We start from the raw sequence: 18522 nt of genomic DNA on the forward strand, positions 1-18522 counted from the left end.
AAGTTGCATGTTATGTATAAAAGAGTTTTAGCACCCTCTACGACATAATTAATTGATAACACACATGCAAAGGGATAAAGAATAATAGGGAACAAGTACAAAAATTGGTTTTTATTGCGTATTAGTGCTGGATCGGTCTACAAAAAGTCTGGACTTTCCCGAAGGAATAAAGGAGCAAGCTCGAAAACCAAAGCAATTGACTTTACTCTCTTGAATTCAAAATCCCTTATTGTCATATGAACCTTGTTGTGGAAGGACTATAATTTTAGACGCATCACCAAGACAAAATGCTCCTCCGTCTAAAATGCAATACTCTTTAGAAATTATAAAAAATGTTAGATGATAAATAAAATCATCAAATTTGGAAAAATTTATTCATACAATTAAAGGATACCTTCTTTAAATTCTAAATCAATATATCCACATTTTGCCTGGTGCAGAACTTTGCATTACAGTTTCTTTATTTGCATCAACCAATTTTGTAGCCTTTTTGACCTTGATTTGGATATTGTGGAAGTTTTTGGTCAGCCTCTTGCGGTCACCCGGTAAACAGTAGAGCGTTTACCCCCCCAGAACTTCAGAGATCTTTAATGTTGATTTTCCAAGATGAAAAGAAACAGAAAAAGATACTACATTGGTTATTAGGCTTCCTATTCTTCCAACTATGGAACTATTATTCAAATATAGTTGTAATAATAATTGTTGACAACTTTTTAGGAAATAATTCCTATCAATGTTAAAAACGATGATTAGAGCAGAAGAAACTTCGACAGTAAATAACCAAATACAATGTACATCTTTGTGCTTGACCATGAGGCAATGCCGTGTGAAATAGCTACTTTATGCAACTGTTTATCTAGATATTGCTCCAATCACTAATCATGATAAATAGAATGTATAAGGTGCTATCTATGCCACCACTTGGGCGCACTCTCTATGGTCAAACGGACGTAAATATGGAGCTGATTTTTTTCTGTAGATAGCTTATTCAAACCTGCACCTGTTGAAAAAAAAATGGAATCAATTGACGAATTTGCTGTCCCAAATAATTAGAAAAAGGACGGAGCGATCCTTGGAATCCTTGACGGGAGCGACAACAATAAAATTTCTCGAACTCTGGTTCACAGTGAGACGTTTGTTTGCAAGGTTAGGAGGGAATTGGAGGTCTCTAAAGATGACTCAGTTCCCTGCTACACCTCAAAAACTTCATTTGGCTCCTCAACCATTTTAACGAGTTCATTTTGCCTAACTATATGCCTACAAACTTGCCGTATCAGAATCCACTTGATTTTGATTTTTTTTGTGTGTGGGGCACAATCGAACAACAAACCAATCAAATCCCCAGCAACACCAAAGACGAACTTATCAGTAGAATCAAGAAGAAATTCCTGGATTTACCCAGGGACCAAGTAGTGAAGGCCTGCTTGCACTTTTGGCCCCGTATAGAGACCGTAATTGAAGCTAGAGGTAATTTAATTAAATGAAATAAATCAAAATCTACCAAGCTTTCAGAGTCTGTTATTATTTTTTTTATTTGACAACTGGTTGGAGAGAAAGTTGAACTAAAGAAAAAGGATCAATGATAACTTGCACACTCTGTACATTAACGAGGATTAGGTACTAAGCAATAGTATAAGCTTTTTTAGATCCTTCAGGTCTTTTCGGATAATGCATGTTTACTTACTGTACCCGGGTACTTTTGAGCCGTGTCCAAGATCCGTCCTATCTCTAGGAGAGAGGAGGAGGAGAGGGGAACATTACAAATAAAGTGGGGGAGGAGGGGAGGACAAAAAAGAGAAGAATAAGGTGGAGAGAAAAACCAGTACACACAAATAAACAACAAAATAATGACGAAAAGTCATGCAAACACACACTGGTAAATAAAAAGAAGAAAAGCCCTCGCGGGCTTTTCCCCCCTCTCTTTGTTATGTTGTTGAATAAAAATACATGCATAGTAGTCAAAGAAAGAAACAACATGAACATATATTTTGCCTAAAGGATCATACCTTAATCAGTTGTTATTTCATGGTGTAGCAGTAGTTGATAGCACGATGATGCAACCCTTGGAACCCCTCACATCCTCAAAACCAAAAAGAGGAGTTAAATTTAAAGAGAAGAAAACCTCTGATACGAATTTAGATAAGATAGACGAAGAGAGTCGAGAAGGTAATTGTGCCATTTTCTTTATGAATACATTGTTGATCTTACTTATATGAATAATCGCTCAACCTATTGTTAAATTTGCATTTTTTATGCATTGAAAAGTCTTCATTAGAAAAACATACAAATATTTAGCAACAATAATATAGGTACATTAAATGCGAGTATCATGTTTTGCATGATAAAAACTTATAAACAAAAACTACATATATTCACAAAAAAAAAATCAATATATCATTACTAATAATTTATAATTATAAGCGGAGTTGGCTTAATGGGTATTGAAACTTTTACTTCAAGTACCCTCACATTTTAATAAATTGCTATAAAGATATCTATTTTTGGAACTTTCCCTTTATTTCTAAGGAAGTTATAAAAAAATAAGCAAACAAGTTTGTTTATTCTGATGATGGTCAAATAATGATGAATTTAATCCATGAACAATTATTTTTTAATTAAACTTCATCAATTGGCTTTAAGAGTAAAAATGACCTAACACTTATCACGGCTACTACTTAAACACAACGATAAACACTGACATTTGATTTAAATCAAAGTAATATGTATAAAAATTGCTAGATTTGTATTTTTTTCCTATTGATTAAGGACGAGAAAGGTTATGTTGTGTTAGTAATTATATATTTGGTCCAGTCCAGTCGTAGGACTGGAACTATCAATCCTTGGGACCCGTCTTTGAAAATTTGAGTTTGTCATTAAGGACCGAGCTTTATAAGTTTTGGGACTGCTATGCAGGACTGGACTGTAATCTTCAGTCCTGCATAAGGACCAACACATCACTAGAGAAAAGTAGGATAGTTAGAGAAAAATATATTATCATTTCCATTGTATTTCATTCATTGTTTACAATATGGAAATACGATTGTACAACGATGTCGGAGCATATTTTTAATACATATTAGGATCTTATATATAATAAAACTTGGCTCTAGAGGGATTCAATTTTGATGGACGGTAAGGTTTAAGTCCTTTCATTTGTTAGTCCCATTCTGATATGCAATAGTTTACTATATTCCTTAATATTTATGAAAAAGGGTTTTTATTGAATGTAAAACCTATTCGTTTAGGTCCACAAAATGTCCGGTATCAACAATGCTGACGTCACGTAAAAACACTCTATTGTCGAATGCTAGAGTGGTCATACTTTGATTACTCTTAAGCATCAATTTTTTGTAATTTTACATTGCTTGTCTTTTAAATAAATAATGAATTCTGTTATTATTTTACAATATAGCAGGAAATTTGAATAAATTTATAAAAATCAATTCGAACTACCTGAATCATCCAGTTTTCGAATTAAGCATATGAACATTTGTGTTCCATGTCATCATTTTAATGATGGGAATTTTCAATCTTTTTTAAATCAAATATAAATTTGCCTTTCCTTTTTTGATTGAGTTCTAATTAGTTCGGATTATAGTCTTTCCTTTGAAATTTTAAAATATTTGAATGAATTACTAAGAAAATCTCACGGGTTTTTTTTACATTTACAAAATTATATATCGAAAATTTCATCATTAGGGGAAGAATGATATGTAGCAAATTAATGTTTGGAGTTACAGTCGCATCTGTATTTAGAAGTCAGGCCAAGGAAAATAAAAAAGTGAGTGCAAGTTTCCTATTTTGAAACAATTCAAAACATGATAAATTGATATCTACGCTTAGTCCTACAGTATGTTCACTTCAACATAAAATCTTATTTATACAGGGAGCGGGGATCAAATTGTCGCCAAAATATTTTTCTACAAAAAACAACACAAAATATACATTTTTTAACTTTTTTTTATTAAAAATCAAAACTATGACGAGCATATAGGTATAGAGTAGCCATTCATTCGATATAATCACCGTTGGCATCAATAACGGCCTCAATACGGCCTCAGAACCGGCCTTAATCCTTGGTGCTATGGGGATGTCTGGGGCTATGTCGAGAGACATAGCCCCAGACAAAATAGTCCAAAGGATTAAGGTGGGGAGAGTTAGGAGGCCACAAATCCTTGGTTACGACGTCATAACAGTTCTCGGTTAACCACTGCATGGAGATTTTGGACACATGGCGGGGTGCTGAGTCCCTTATTGTATTCTCATGGCAGCCCAGATCCCTCGCCATGGCCTTCATGGACCTGGTAGGGTCATCTTCAGCCATCTTCTTCACCTTGTCGACAAAGTCGGTGTCCCTGACCTTCCTGTCGGCGCCCTCCTCCTTGGGTGCCCTCTTTATGGTGGCATCAACATCCCAGGTGTCCTCTAGCTTCTTAGGGATACGCTGAACAGTCCGTAAATTCACTCCTAAGGTTGAAGCAATCGTTGAATTGGAGATTTCACCGCTATTATTAACCAATGCCATGACCACGGCGGACCTCGAAAGCTCCTAGTTCCACTTATAGCTCTTTATCTCCTCATATGATGACGGCATGATGCTAACTGAACTACGTATCGTCAGCTGACGAGAATAGCTTTTCTATTTGGTAACCGTTTTTTTTATTTGATAATGTCGTCTTCAAGTTATCAAGGTTTAAGGTAGACGACAATCTGATCCCCGCTCCCTATAAGTTATGTACAAATATCTATTTTGTTGGAGTTGTAACATGTATAAGCCGGTTATACAAGTTGCAATTGTTGTATCATAAAATGTCATATTGAATTACTACATCAGTCGTTTTAATTGCCAAATCGATACTATTATCTATTTTGGACACAATATCAATTACTCTTACTTATACAGTGGAGAAAATAACTATTTGAGCCCTTGGCGGTTTTTTAAGTCACTGACAAAGAAAAAAACTGTCTTTAATTTTAATGGCAGGTTTATTTAAACAGTAAGAGATATAATATGAACATCAACAATTATTGAATGAAAAAATATGCTGTGTATAATCCCAAGAACACCATCTTCACAGTCAAACATGGAAGTGGAAACATGATGTTTTGAGGGTGATTCTCTGCTAAAGAGAAATTGACGATTTCACGGCATTGAAGGACGCCCTGTTCCTTCTTCAGGAAATCTTGGGAGAAATACCTCCTCTTCTCAGAGCAGGCGTTGAAAATGGGTCGTGTAATGGGTCCTGTAACATGACAACGACCCAAAAACATACGGCCATGGCAACAAAAGAGTGGCTAAGAAGGAGTATATGAAGGTTCTAACCTGGTATTTCTATTAACCTTGGTTTGCATGAATTGAGACCATTTCTCTGTTCGGATGGTATATAATCTGTATTAACCTATCCAAAAGAACAATTTGCCGGCGCTTTGAAAGTTGTAACTTATACAAAGTACTCAAAATTCACATTTACTAACCGGTCCCACACTATGCGAATACTTTAAAGATGGCAATGGGTCCTAAAAATGAAAATAAATCTTTGGAAACCCTCATATAATTCTTGATTGTGCTCTAAACATTTCGAAGAAAATATATTCATAAAAAATTCCATTTGAATATTGTGTATGTCTTAGAACTTTGTGTTAACCGGTATATTTAGGCAAAATATCCTTCATGCAAAATTGATTTAAGGTGAAATGGCGTACGTCGAAATATTTTGAGGCAAGATGTCCGGAGGTAAAATAGTTTAAGGTGAAAGTAGCAGACATCCAATTTGCCTGTCCCGGACGATCAGACCAGTGTTAATGTTTATATAAAAAGTATATAGTATACAACATTTGACGAGGGATTTTTGTGTGCATAATAATATCATGTCGATAAATCGGTATTTAGACTTACTTAGCTTATTCATGGGATCAACTCTTTAAATAATATTAGTCTAATTTAGAATATATAATGGTAAACTTTTCTTTGGAGTAATTGTATGTACATGTAATGAGAATATAAATTAACCTTATGTCGACAAAGGTCTTTACCATATAATTAATACATAAATACTCCTTGTTAGGAATGCAATGCAGACAATCAAATAAACAAAAGTACTTGTTGAATTGGAGGGAGTACATACTTAATTATAACATATTATAAGATCTAACTTGCTTTTCTAATTTATTCTTTATCTTGTTTATCTAAATTAGTCTACGTGTACTTTTCTCTCTCAGCTGTTTCCCAATATTTAATTAACTCTTTATTTTTTCTATTTAAATTCATATAGCATCACTACCCTCCTCCTCCTCTTCCATTAGTTTCAAACTCAAAAAAGGATCTAAATACAAATTAACATCTTCAGATGTAGTAAAAGCACTTGGATCTAATAGAGAATCCAAGACCATTTCATCGAAATGGAATTTTGCTAGATCTTCAACTCGAAAAAATAACTCAAAGCCTCTCCATCGACCCTTTGAAACAATATTAAAAAACGTTTCAGAACCAGTCACAGGCGGAATTGGTCGGAGACTATACGAAAAAGATGAAATATTCAGCTTACGAAAGTATGGCGATGAGGTTGGTCATAAAAAGCCCAAATCTCTGAGAGAAGTACAAAGACATCCACAGGCCTTTGGTATCTGGGATAGAGTGTTTGATCTTTCAGTGATTGACACTTTGCCTCCTATACGTAAAGATCACATTGTGAAGCCAGTAACAGAAGAGATACCTGAAGATGAGAAAATACCCGAGTATGAGGGCTATGTTGATATAGTTCGATTACGAGACAATCATGATGAATCAAAGTGCTATCTTAGTCCCCAAGAGTTTGATTGGTGCCTTGAGCACACAAATTTTGATGGGAATGATGTTATAGCATGGTATAAAAGATTTCGAAAGGACTGTCCGCATGGACTCCTTTCAAAGGCTCATTTGATTCGGCTGTTTAAGCAAATGATACCCCTGGGTAATGGAGATGCATTTGTGAATCACATTTTTCGAATCTTTGATAATGATAACAATGGGCATTTAGACTTCATGGTATGATAAATCATGGATTAATTTCCCTTTAAATGATCCATTATTTTATACTTCCTTTTAGGAATTTTTAATGGCAATGGACATGACAAAGTGTGAGAGTCCAGAGGAGCGACTTAAGTGGGCTTTCAAAATGTATGACGTGGATGGAAACGGAGAGATTGATCTCAAGGAACTTACGACAATCATTGATATCGTAGATCAATTAGAAGGCCATAAGGGTGGATATAAGAATTCAAAGAAAAAAGCAAAGGAGATTTATGATTTGATGGACTTGAATCATGATGGAAGTGTTTCCTTGGAAGAATTCTTAAAGTATTCCGCTTTAATTGATAGTGTTCGAAATCAGACTCAGGCTGCCAAATGAGAAAATAAAATCGTGATACTCTTGCACACCATATATTATTTTGTAGATATTTTTCATTTCTTATGGATTTTGCTTCTTTTGATTTTTTAACGTGTGATAATTCTTTTCGATCTATTTTCATGAAATTCATATAAATAATAGTTTTTACTCTTTGAAATAAAGAACGTCTTTCCTTTGATTGATGATTTTATTTAACTTTTAATCAATTTATCTATGCATAAAAAAATTACATTTCAATGTCTTCAAAGTATTATTGCAACATTGAATATCTGCATAACCTAGAGTAAAGTAATCGAGAACCTGAACAAAGATTCTTTATTTTTCGAGTCTATTATCGTTATTTTTTAGTTTTTGGCAAAGATATAGTCCAAGTGGAAAAAACAAAAACCACTTGATCAGTATTTGTTGAAAGTAGTATTAATAGTATTGATCGGAAAATTCCAAAATAAATGCCGATTCCAATGACATTCTAGTAAAAATTCCCGATGCCGATTCTTTAATAGAACAATTGTTAAAAAATACCATTTTGTTATCAGGATTATATTCTTTTGAAGAGGCTTGGGTTAAGAATTATTTTTCCAAAAATACAAAAAAAAAACATTTTTTTAAACTTTGAAAAATTATATTTTTTTAGACATAAAATTTGATATTTGCTTTTCAAAAATCTTCAACTATTCACAAAAGGTTAAATATTTTAGGAAAAAAAATTCAAAAACCCATGGCATTTCTCAAAAATTAAAATATTTTTCGAAAAAAAAAAAAGTTCACAGCGATTCACAAAAAATTAACTTTTTTGTAGAAAAATATCCACAATATAGAGCGGTTCACAAATAATCTCTAATTGTTCCTAAAAAAATAATTTTTGAAAAAAATTTCAAAAATTTAATTTCTAATTTTATAATTTTTGAATTTTTTTTTTATAATTTGTTTAAATCCACTATGGTTTTTCCTTCAAAACTACATTGTTATTCACAGAAAATTACATTTTTTGTTTAAATTGAATTAAATTTCAAATATTACATTTTCTAGTAAAAAACAAAAGTTCCTTAATTCGCGAAAGGGGCTTGTTTTTTTTTTTTCAAAAAGTATGAAATAGTTATATACCAGTAATAAATAAGAATGGAAATTGCATGTTCATTTTTTTTTATTATTATTTTTTTTAATAAGTTCTTTATTTATATTGTTCATAATGTGGATACAGAATTAAAACAATATAAGATGTTAGGAAGAATTGTATTTATAACAACAATATAAGTATTATCTAACTAATTAATTATAACAAAGATTAAATAATGTAAAACTGGTGAAAAATTATTCAATTTTAAACGTAGACCTCTTCATGTTTATACCGTCGGACGATCCTGTTCAACGTTGAAAGTATCGGAATGAATCAAAAATATGATACCAAATCATCTCAAGGGCGTAGACCCCGGAGGTACCATCCAAGTTTGGGATTTTGAGATAAAAAGAAGAATATATCGCGGAACTAGATATAATTATAGACCTAAAATCTTGCCTACAAATATTTTCACACTTAGTTGGCTTTGATGCAATGCTGAACAAAACAAAATGCATGGCTTGACTTTTGTGTGACAATTTTCTGGATGAATGACCGAATTAAATTAAAGCTTTAATTTCCCCCACGTTGTGTTTTGTTATTTTTATGTTCAATGATAGGAACTCTGTAAGTATTCCCACAAAAGGACAATTTACGAAAGAATGAGGAATACTATTAAAGACAAGTCCTTGCCAAGACTATTGAAAAAAAGGCAATTCGTAGATACCTGCAATTGTGAAGTAAATTGATTTCCTTCCACCTTTCCACACAGGGATTCCCAAATTCTGATCAGTCAAGTATCTGATAGTTTAAAAATTAGGTAAAATTTTTGCAACTTCGAGGATCCTCACTAAATAGTTTGAACCCTTCATTGTCAACCCGGGGGCTGTGATGTTGATGTTTTCTAACAGATCTCATCAGGGGAAAGAAGAAAGTTCAACTTTGATTGAATATTGAAGTACGAGCTTTTAGGGAGCTCATGGACCAGTAAAATATTAGGCTGAATGCTTCAATCTTTAAATTCGCAAAATTTTCAAGATTTCTAAAGTCTACTGCAATAATGGTTTATTTCCCCCTCAATGCTATCAATCGCACAGTGGATATTTCTTGCTATCATTTTTCTACCTTTAAGAAAGCATGCAAAAACTTTTATTAAGTGTTGGTCCCAAACTACCCTAAAAAAATTTTATAGGTTTTATTAAGTATAGTTACCAGACTTACATCGTGCCACCTCATTTTTCGCTATAAGTACAAATTGACCAATCATTAATCGATCTTCCCAAACATCAACATGTCTTTTCTAAATTGTCTTGATTACTTTTCCTCCAAATGCATCGGGTCTAAACGCTTTATTGTCTTTAACTTGATATAACAAATAACGCAAAAGAAAAAAAAGTTGAGAAGGCTTCTATTATTTTTATGAAAATATTTTCTCCCCAACTGTGGATTGAAATTTCTGAGGGAAGCATGATCCATCATCTTTGATTAAGATTCTGCCATTTGAATTTTTTTATCATAGAAAAGGCTCATTGGTTTAATTTTTCCAATCTTAGAGGAGTGATCACTTTCTCCACTTTTCTTCTTTCCATGATCAACGATAAAAAAGAATTAACCATTATGAATGTTCACCAAAATAATGTTTTAATATTTCATTTGTCTTTTTCTGAAAGATACAAGCACGATCTTCCTAATAAAAATACGTCACAAATTCAAGGGAATGTCTATGAGTAAATAGCCTATGAGCAGAAAAGGAAATATGAATTTAAGTTTTAACTTTGACTGCAATATGTTTAAAATGATCTTCAAATCCAAGCCAAAATAAAGGAGTCAAATAATTTGAAGTTTAAATCAAATGATCTGAAGACGGTTCAGGATGGTACTAAGCTAATTGAATGTAGAATGAAGGGGGGGAACAAAACATCTAGATCATTATAATAATTATGTTCTCCAATATATCACTATTCAAACACTCAGGGCTATAAAGACAAAATCTGCTTTTCATAAGAAAATTTAATAGGTTTTTTTTACATTCAACGTTAAGATCACCATTAATAAACGCCGATTTTTTAAATGGTAACTAATAATTGCTCCAGACGATTCTTGTTTGGATCATATATAATTAGATAAAACTTAAAATTCGAGGATGTCACTAAAATTTTATGCATCATTAACCAATGAACTCTTCGTAAAAATAAGATTATCAACTTTAATGAACGTTATGAAAATTTCAGAGCGTAAAAAATAGAATGGGACAAAAAGTTAAAAGTTCAAAAGACCAAAAACAACATGGTCAACCCTAGACAATTTGGGGTTTGAATAGAATTTTTATAAAAACAGACATTATAACTATGTGGTTTGAAATTTTCCATGTAAACATGTTTATAGAATAGTGCTCCTGAGATATTCAATGAGATGATTTATCAATCAGATTCCCTGGTTGGAAGTTTAGGAAGGGAAAAAGGAGTTATAAAAAAGATTGAAATTTGCTAGAAATGTTAATTTTTTTGTAGATCCCATGGAATACTACTCTGAGTGACCAAGAGGTCTTACAAGAATAACTCTGTAACAAATACTTAATCTTTTATGAGAATTAAACATATTGAACTGTTTAAACAGGTTTTCGAATATAATTTGAATCCATTTAGGAAAGGATATTCAATACTCCAGGTATTAAATAATAATGACAACTCACTAAGAAAATATAATTCCTTCTTCCCATCATTTTCTTATTAGGTAAATTGAAAATCACGTGTAGAATGGGCTGTTAAAAAAAAGACAAAAATCAACATGGTTTACATCAATTTGGAGAATGTTTTGGAGGAAAAGAATAGTGCTTGAGACGTTTCATTAGATGTACAAAGAAGAAACACGGAAGTCTAGAAGTGCTTAAGGGATCCACATAGAAATTCTGGATTTGCATTAGTTAAATGGGGGAAATCATTTTGACGTAAATAATATTCAATGTCGATAAATTCTTAATCTTTCATCCAGTTTTAAAAATTTGCAATATGTTGCTTATTTAATTGCATTATTCGCTGGAAAATAAGTCACCTCGATATAGCCTTCCAAATCACAAATGGGTTGTAATGGATCAAATAAAAGGTACAATGGAAAGTTGTAATTATCATTTATTTATTATCTTGTAAAGTTTTTTATCAATTTGTTAAAGCGAAGTACATCAATTTTAAGCCGATATAAGCACCTTCAATCGTTATTACTGTGCAATATGAAAGTAATTTGTTTTATTATCGTATATTTAATACCAATTGGTTATCTTCCTTCGTCACAATTGCTCTAACAAGTTTAATTACTTTTTAATAATATGAAAATAACTTTGCAAAGCAAAGAATAGTTATTGGAGTGGGAGATTATTCTTTGCATTGCAAAGTCATATTTACATATTATTAAAAAATTTTTGAGATAGAAAAAGAAAGTATGGCATGCAATACACTTATACAATGTATGTCCTTTCATCAGTCTGGGTATGTAATTCAATTTCTGACTAGTTGAAACATAAAAACTTTTTTAATCGGTACAAAAATCTTAAAAGTATCTTTGAAACAAAATAAATATTCACCAAACATGAACATCTAATTTATTAATATTTATTAGACAAAAGTTATTTAAATAGGTCATTAGCAATAAAAATCCCATATCAGATCTTTAATTATTGAAACACAATTTGCAGTCATTATACCAGATTAAGCAGATAATTAAAAATGATTTGTAAAGACAGAAAATACTAATTTGCAAAATATATGAACAGTTTTTCTATTTAACACTTTTTTTTCTTTGTTAAGTGGAGGTCAAGTTACAATATTTAAAAAATTGCAAATCATTTTCGTGTAAAACATCTCCCTCTATTTGTTATGACTCATTGCAAATAAACTCACCGTGATTCCTCGTGCAAGTGGTCACAGCTAATTATTATGACTCAAAATCACAATTCTAAATTTCCAAATCAAGTCATGAGTCTATAAAGACGCTTTAAGTCACACCTTATATTTAGCATGTATTTTACTTTAAAAATATTGCTTGGATTCATACACTTCAATAAAAGTAATATTGTCTGCACCATGGCTAGTGAAATTAAAATATGGAGAAACTATAATAGACAAACCCATTAGGATGGGCAAAGAATATATAAGAGTACTCAAACCACTGAAAGGCTTGATGACACAAATACTAAGATTCACATGTGGAACCTTGATGGTCGTAAATTTACGACTCAATTAAAGATTTTGACTGGATGCACTTCCTTTCACAAACCGTGTAAATACTGTGAGAAGATGTGTATATAATTTGGTGATCCACGCATTCCCTGAAGGTTATGTCTGGAAATACTGAAACTATTTTTATCTCTAAATATGAAGGATCTCAAAAACACGAAGTAAAGATACCCATCGTCCATTTTTTAAATGTCTTTAATTTTACAATATATAATATAAAAAAATATATCTATTAAATATATAAACAAAATTGTACTTTATAGTTAGTGCCCTCTATGTTTACAAAAGTGCACTAAACACCTATACAATAAATAAACATGAGAAAAATAAAATTAATACAAACACTAAGATTAAAAAAAAACCTCAAATACACAAAAAGTCAGAAATCTAAAACTAAGTACCTAGGATTGGCCTATTTTATATACATTGAAGATCTTGATAATGCTATATTGAACGTAAATGTATCAAGCTATGTGTCTTGACACAGCCGCAAGAATTATACTTCTAGCTTCCATGCTATTCATTTGTTTCTTCAAGCCATACCCGATTGATTTAGCTTTCTTCTAAGGAATTAACTGATTTTTGGGCAGCCCAACAATAATTATCACCCGTTATTAATCTTGGATTTCCCCTTGAGAAAGAATGAACCCCGAAAAACGAAGGCACTTTACTTTGGACTTCTAAATTCCAAGGTATACATTGCCAAAAAGCTCACTGGGACAGCGCCGATCAGAGTACAAATTTTAGAGCTATTTTAATAGATTTCAAACTAAGATACGTTGCCTTAGGTATCAAAATACTGTGAATGTATGGGACTTTGCCTCTGACATAGTGAGGTTCATAACCTCTTAAATTAAACTTCGATAACATATTGTAATTCAGTCAATGTTCTTTATGATTTTTATCGATTCTTTTCTTTTGCCAATACTGTTCAATTAATACTTCATACTTTTTTAGAATTTCCTAAAATTGAGATATAAAAGAGTACAGAAGAATTGGTTTATTTCTGGAGGTCTAATTTTAAACTAAAATGTTTGATTATATTTGTATAATGCAATTCATCCAGCTATCTTATTTAATTAACTGTATTGTTATATAATAGTTAATAAAAAAGACCATATCTTTAATAAAATTAGTAATATAGGAAATATTTTCAACTCAAGTTGCTCCTTGACGTTACTTTCAGCACAAGTCATATGGAAACAAAATTGATTTATGCAATATATTATATATTCAAATTAGTTGCTAACATGTATTAGAGAGTTGGTTTACCTTTGAAAAAAAAGATAGACCAAACCCAAAAGGGCTGTCAATAGAAAGGAAATCACATTTTTCGTTACGAAAAATGTGATTTTTATGAGACAACTCAAAACCAATTTGTGATATGGTTAAATACTATATTTAGCTATATTTTTTATCCAATGTGTCCTCCATTACAATCGACACTCTGGTGAATCGATTGACAGATCTTGACCATGAAGGGGGTTGTCCATGGACTTGTACGCTGACATGACGGCAGCTCGGAGCAAACTCAAATTTGGATGTAAAGTGAGGCAGATATTATACTCCAAGTTGCTCCAAGCTGCAAAATCAAGGGAGATGAGATCAGGGATGGAGGAGGCATAAGTTTTGGTTCTTCTGGGTTGTATGGGACCATAATGGACTTCTTAATGTCATAAGCAGTCCAGATGGAGAAGCTAACAGTTTCTGTAGCCTTTTTGGTAGTGACATCGGCGCAGAGGAGATCCCACACGTGTTTATTTTTTTCTTTTGTGATTGCTCCGACATTTTGATACTTAGAGGCATGGGAAAAATATTTTTTATTTTATTATTCATTTAATTGGTCGGATGGAGTTGCACTCTTTAAGTATATATAAACCATATAATAGTTAAAATTGCTCCTTCTGACATAGGAATCTTCTTTGAAGTCCATATACATAAATGGATATGGACTTCTTTAGGAACGATCGTGACGCGAACCTACGCACATTGAGTACAATAGAATATTTCTTCCCGAGCGCTTTGTTCATTAAGGTACGTCATATCGTCATTTATTTTTGTTTCAGCTGTCGTTTGGTAGGGTAATGAAACCTTGTAATGAAAAATAAATGTGATAAACCCGTAATTCATGAAGGTTGTGCTTCCCTACTCTATATATTTACTACTCATATTAAAAAAATAATAATTGATAAATAAATTTAACAGACATAATTAACGGGATATCACAAATTTAGACATTTGAAAAAATCTCTACCTCTCCAAAGAAATATTCTTCTCGTGGGATTTCCTAAACCCACCCTCCCCAAAAATCATGAAGAAGGATTCATCACCCTCTAAGGGGCATGGCAAATGTAGCACTAATTGGTAGTTATTCCACAAAATTGCTGGAGCATAGAACGGATAAAGTTGATAGATATAAAGATATTACCCCGAACACCATTTAACCCCATTCTTCTCTACATTAGTTTTTTTTCTACTATTTATTGGTATATTTTATCTCACTTGATGTGGGCACACATTCATTTTGTAGTCATTTAAGATAAAGTATTTTACACTACACAAAAAAAGGTATAAAGTAGAGATAGACCGAAGGAGGGTCAACCGATGTCAGACCAGAGGTCGAAATTCAGACATAATGACTAGTGACATAATATAAATACGTATGATTAAATATTAAATGACAAAACAGGATGATAAATGATGTGAAGTTAATTTAAGTATATATTTTGGCAACAATTGAAAAAACATATATATGTAAGATAGTTTTATTTATTATTTACAACAGTGTATTGCACCTGCTTTTTATAGAATGGATGAGTCTTTTAAATCCTTCTTTGTCAACGAAGTTATAAGGCAATTTGGATTTGCAAATCATTTCAGCAGTGAGCCGGACAAAGTTGATTTGTTTTTGGTATGATGTGTAGTAAGGATTTGGCTCTGCAAAAGCCTTCTTGGATTTAGAAGATCCCATGGCACTAGTTGAGGAAAGAAATGAGGTGGATGATTGTGTTGATGCGAGCTGGATTGACGAATCTGTAATAAAAAAGACAATACAATGTAAGTTATAAAATACTAAGTCCGTCAAAACCTATAACAATGTCGTTGATTATTATTATCATACGTATCTTTTTCTCGTTTAATCATAGCCAAGAGTTCAATTTTATGCTTCGACTGGAGACGATCCCTTAATGGGGGTAGCGGAGAATTGGATCGATTTTTCCCCCCACGTGAAATGATTAGACTGCAAATGGACTAGCACACCCCTTTTCTTTCACAGAAATAAAGATACACGAAAGAAAGAAAGATTGATCATTAAAAAAGTGCAATATTTTTCCTCTCAACTTTGGTTAGCCTACGCTCATAAAAACAGATCAAATGAGTAAATAGATTATTCTAGTTTTGACTTAGTAGCACAGACCTGAATAGTAACTGGACACACAACTTATATGGTAAAAGAGCTTCGATATTTTTTATTGTTATAAAGATAAACTGAATGATATTTTTTTTTATATGATATACTCGTACATATTCCATAATCGACTTCAGTGCAACGGAGGCGGCCCCAAAAAAACTTCGGATTCCGAAGACCCTTGTTGTTTTTCCTTAGACGATTCTAAAGCCAATTCCAAAGCTTTGTCTATCTTTAGTATAAATGAAGTCTATTAGTATGTTAAAAAGCAAAATTTAAGAAAAAAAAAAGTATTTTCATTTCTCATTTATTATGAATTTATTCAAATTGAAATAGATACAATGAAGATCCGTCAAAGTCAAAACTTCTAAATTGTGCCATTTACAAATAACAATGATTATAAAGGTCAATTCATGAATTAAGGAGGTGTTGGAGCTTTCAAAGTAATTAATATCGACTTTGTCTACATTCATAAAATCTATAACACATTTTTTTAAATTTTATTTTTATTGTACAAGATGCTGCAACATGACTTCATTGTTCCAGAAGGTAATAAAACAAGTTGTATGTATAAACCAGAAAAGTTTTATTTTTGTTTATAATTATTGGGCAAATCTAAACTTTTGCTTAATTTATTTGAAAATCATATCATGTTCTCCAATAGCCATACACTGAATAAAATGAACTTCGATATTTTAATAATCAGCCATTTTTTCAAGGTTTTGTTTCTCTTTACATAAATTTCAATAAAAGGTTTTAGAGGGAAAGTTCCTTGATATAAAAGATGCAACATTAATTTAGTTATATATTTTATTTTATATTTCTGCATGATTAGCTTAATAACTAATTAGTTATCATCGAATTTGCAAAGATCTTAAAAATGTTGAGTTTTCTAAAATAAATCCGGTTCCAATTACCTGATTTGAAAATATTGCAACAATTTAAAATTATTGCATAGCATCAAATCCGTTGGCACCAATTTTATCTCTCTAGTATCATTATTTGTGGAGTTATTTGTGTTCAAAGAATTTTCCAAATAGTAATTATGAAAATGTATTGAAAAAACCGTTTTTTGTATATTAGTAGTTGAAGCAATAGCCTTACGTTCATAAATCCTACCAATAAGAGCTCAAGAGCTAAATTGTAGTTAAATTAATCCTTTAAAAAAATTATGTCATATCATTTTATTGTAAGTTAACCATTTACCTCCTGGATGTACTTCAAAGTTTCTTTTTAAATAAACAGGTGTAGCATTAATTTCAAAGTTTATATCTTCTACCTAATTATGAAAAAAGCTAGTTAATGATCAATATAAGAAATATGTTTATATGTTCAAATAAGGAATATGTTTTTGAAGGAAATTAAATATATACTTTTCTATGTTTATAATATTTTGATTATTTTTTAAGAATTTCTAAATGTGATTTGCAAATTCATATTCATTCACCCGAATGTACTTTCAAAGCCATGGTACATAGATATAAATATTTACTTTTTTTAAATAATATGACCAAGTGGATTTCAAAGTCTTGATAATATATTTTTGTGTATTTTGTTTTTTTAAACTAATTATTCCTCTGAAATCTCTTAATGAAAATTAATTTAAAAAGAAGCAGAAAACTATCTTGGTATTAAAATACCGAAATTTGGTTTATTTTATGATTTTTTTAATCATCAATTATAATTTATTTGTATACTACCAAAATGATATACTTTTGAGCATAACGAAAAAATTAACACAAAAAACACACGACTGAACATCGTTTCTTTAAAAAAAAAACACTTTATAATGAGAACTTAATTTGTTGAAGATAATACATAAAAACTAGCTAAAACCACCGGCCCTAAGCAGGAGCGATGACTATGTAAAAGGTTGATCATTGAGTCTACCAGTAGTCAAAATAAGGGTGCCCTTTTCCTTAAACTTACCCAAAAGATAAAATTCTTCTCGGACCAACTTATCGAAGCCAATAGTCTTTTTTGAACGCACAGAGTCGATAATATATAGTACTTTTGAAATGATAAGTTTGATTTTGTTGAAGTTTTTAAAGGGGGGATGATATAAAAAACCAATCAGTCTTGGAGATAAACCACATTCATGGATAAGATGAAGTTCGGTTTATTCAGTGTATCTCATATAATTTTAAAAAATTAACTTTAAATGTGAACTAATGAGAGGGAAAAATCAGGGTATCTTTTTTTTATTAAAATACATTACTCAAGTAAGGACTGTGATTAATGCATTAATCCAGGATGATTACAGGATTGACTGGTGGCCACCAATCCAAGGGCCGAGGAAGGATTTAAGATTGAATGCTCTTTATAACGTATGGCGCAAAGTCTTCTGGGTCAGCTATGCTTAGTGGCTTGGAAGAGCAAGTGAAGATTCACATAAGAATGTTTGGTGTTTTTGACGAGAGATGAGTAACGATGTGTTTG

The 18522-nt window shown here is 31.6% G+C and overlaps 1 protein-coding gene across 1 annotated transcript; it reads left to right on the forward strand.

Annotated features, from left to right (window-relative positions):
• The first annotated feature begins 1953 nt into the window (after window positions 1–1953).
• LOC121118852 (uncharacterized) lies at window positions 1954–7590 on the forward strand. The gene is made up of 3 exons (XM_040713450.2): window positions 1954–2166; window positions 6273–7024; window positions 7086–7590. The coding sequence occupies exons 1-3, from the start codon at window positions 2052–2054 to the stop codon at window positions 7386–7388; spliced, it is 1170 nt and encodes a 389-aa protein (XP_040569384.1). The 5' UTR covers window positions 1954–2051; the 3' UTR covers window positions 7389–7590.
• The last annotated feature ends 10932 nt before the right edge of the window (window positions 7591–18522 follow it).

This window comes from Lepeophtheirus salmonis, chromosome 5 (assembly GCF_016086655.4).
Source record: "Lepeophtheirus salmonis chromosome 5, UVic_Lsal_1.4, whole genome shotgun sequence".
Classification (NCBI taxonomy): Eukaryota; Metazoa; Arthropoda; class Copepoda; order Siphonostomatoida; family Caligidae; genus Lepeophtheirus; species Lepeophtheirus salmonis.

Excerpts from the sequence above, each read along its gene's own strand:
- LOC121118852 (XM_040713450.2), top strand. The coding sequence starts at position 2,052 with ATGATGCAACCCTTGGAACCCCTCACATCCTCAAAACCAAAAAGAGGA. Across the intron at positions 2,167-6,272 it reads AGACGAAGAGAGTCGAGAAG|CATCACTACCCTCCTCCTCC; the intron begins GTAATTGTGCCA and ends AAATTCATATAG. Across the intron at positions 7,025-7,085 it reads ATGGGCATTTAGACTTCATG|GAATTTTTAATGGCAATGGA; the intron begins GTATGATAAATC and ends ACTTCCTTTTAG.